This window comes from Oryctolagus cuniculus, chromosome 13, assembly GCF_051225735.1.
Source record: "Oryctolagus cuniculus isolate XC-2025 breed Fujian yellow rabbit chromosome 13, ASM5122573v1, whole genome shotgun sequence".
Lineage (NCBI taxonomy): Eukaryota > Metazoa > Chordata > Mammalia > Lagomorpha > Leporidae > Oryctolagus > Oryctolagus cuniculus.
The window spans coordinates 14,748,075-14,750,631 of record NC_142879.1 but is presented as its reverse complement, the minus strand read 5'-3'; the positions used below and the strand labels follow the sequence as shown (position 1 = coordinate 14,750,631).

At 51.2% G+C, this 2,557-nt stretch overlaps 1 protein-coding gene across 1 annotated transcript; it reads left to right on the top strand.

Moving 5' to 3' along the window:
- Positions 1-1,498: 1,498 nt before the first annotated feature.
- LOC149122485 (carboxy-terminal domain RNA polymerase II polypeptide A small phosphatase 2-like) lies at positions 1,499-2,218 on the top strand. Its single transcript, XM_089311986.1, has one exon. The coding sequence runs from the start codon at positions 1,499-1,501 to the stop codon at positions 2,216-2,218; it is 720 nt and encodes a 239-aa protein (XP_089168112.1).
- Positions 2,219-2,557: the final 339 nt, after the last annotated feature.

Here is a 2,557-nt window from a genome sequence, read left to right as displayed (position 1 = left end):
CCTATGACAACATCATGAACTAGTTTCCAGTCATGTCACCAACATCTAGTTTATTTTTGCTCTGCTCTATCCAAGAGCAAGGGTTTTATCCTTGGCTATCGACTGTCATGGTTCATGCTCAGAATGAAAGAATCATTTGCCCAATATTTCAGGAATTTCTAGAGCCACTCTGAACTGACTTGGGTTATGTGCTTGGAAACTGGTCAAAGAAAGAGAATACATTAATCTTCACAGCTAGATTGTGTGATTGCCCTAACCACACGGATATCTGGAGATGCTGGCTAATGCGAGGAAGGGGTAGACGCTGGGAAAGCAACCAAGAATTGTCCATTATGAAGATCAGAAGCTTAAAGGCAGAGATAATTGGATATAACATTTCCTATTTCGACACAACCTCTAACTCTCCCTATGCTGACAAAAAATATAGAAAATAGTACCTACCTCATAGATTTATTTTGAAGGATAAATAACTAAAGTGACACATTCAGCCAGGTATCTCACATATAGTATGCATGCAATGAAAGTTATCCCTCATCACTAAGCCCCTCCACGCCTCAGAACAACGTCCAGCACACGGGAGGCATTCAGTACGTATTTGTTGAATGGACAAACGACTAAATGAATGAACAAATGCTCATGCATCCATATAAGTTGATTTGCTTGACCAAATAGGAGAGACAAAAGTCAAAAAGCATTGACGTTAATAAAATATTCAGATGAACTGGTTTTTATATACCTAGCCAATGCACTTCATAAACGTAGTTTATAAAATTTTTCAGGTCACTGATTTCCCAAAAGCACTTGGGAAGGCCAAAATTAAGCTTATTAAGTTATATAATATACCACTGAGGTATTTTAGTGTAAAAAATAGAAAAATTAACTTCAAATAAACTATAAAGCAGTCATAAGTTTAACTTATATAGCAGGAAAAGTAAATGTTGGCCCTTAGTCAATCAGTATGTGACATGGAGGAGGTCTTTGCTGTCTGAGCTTTAGTTTCTCAGTTTTAACTCTAATTTGGAGTACGGAATGTGACATTTCAAGGACTTCTGGCAGTCACACATCTAGTTCCTGCTTTAACCAGTCAGGGTGACACCCTAGTGCCCAAACACCAGCTTGGAGCCATTTGCAGCATCTTAAAAGGTAAATACAAGAACTCCTGCTAAAAGATTTGAGCTTCTGAAGAAACGGTACTATAATCAAACCATTATTATAATATTCTGTGGGCCATCATACCTTATAGATATTGGATATTATAAAAAAAAAAACTTAAAAATTGTAGACCCACACTGAGGTGCCCAGAGCTACCACCAGGGGATCAAGGCCAAGGGCACTAGGGGGGAGCTGTTTCCCGGGGCCACCCGCCCTCCGTACAGGCCCTGGGGAAGAAACAGAGCAGGGGTCACAGTGTCAGGAGCCCCCCGCCCACATCCCTAGCCAAGCCCGCGCGCCCGCCGGTCCTCCCACCTAGCCAGCCCAGGGTCCGTGGGATTCTTAGATGGAACACGGCTCCATCATCACCCAGGATATCACCCAGGACGACGCCCCAGAGCTCACCAAGCAAAGTGCGGTCTCCAAGTCGTCTCCTAAGAGGCCTCGTGGACGTAACATCTTCAAGGCGCCCAGCATGCTGGCCAGTGCAGCCCCTCCACTGAGCCCACCGCCTACAAGCAGGAAGCCAACCCCATTGCTGAGTCGGCTTTTCTCCATACCAGTTTACCAGATCCCAGGGATCTGCCTGGCCCTGGAAGCGACCGAAGACCAAGGCAGGAAATGTGTGGTCACTGACCTAGAGGAAACCCTTGCGCATAGCTCCTTTAAGCCCACCACCAACGCCTGCAGGGATGGAGGCGCCGGCTCACCAGGTGCACGTGATCCATGGCCTTCCTGGATGAGCTCCCGAGACGACTGGGGGCGCCCTTGGGATGTGTTCTCTTCCGGCCAAGCTGGCCAAGGACGCCGACGCTGTGACCGGCGGGCCTGCGGGACCGCGGTGGGGTGTTCCGGGCGCCAGTCCTACACCTTCCACCCGGAGAACGCGGTGCCCGGGCCGCCCTGGTTTGACAGCATGACCGGCACGGAGTTGCTGACCCTGACCCGCATCTGCGAGGGGCTGCGGGGCGCGGACGACGACTACACCCGCCTCGGGCAGCCGCAGGGGCCCTGTAGCTTCCCGGCCAAGGCCAGCCCAGCAGGTGCCTCGGCCACAGCAGCCTGACAGACGGAGCCGAAACTGGAGCTCCTCGCCCTGGAAATAACGGAAAGATCAAGACTCTGACCTAGCTGGTCTCCTTGGCGTCACCTCAGGAGCCGCCGGGCTCCACAGGCTGAAGCCCTGCAGGCTCCGTTGCCGCCTAATGACGGCTGCCCCTCAGCGCCAAGAAGGGACGGACGGAGGGAGGGCAGAGGCCGCCTCGGGCGCACACCTCCCGGACGCCAGCTGCTGCACACAACAAGATGACCCCGAATCCAGAACCCTGCCGCCCTCAGGTGTCGTGGCTGCAGCCGAGGGCCTGGCGCGAGCCCTCTCTGCACCGCCCATCTTCCTCACACCTCG

Coding starts and splice junctions, on each gene's coding strand:
- LOC149122485 (XM_089311986.1), top strand. CDS start 1,499: ATGGAACACGGCTCCATCATCACCCAGGATATCACCCAGGACGACGCC.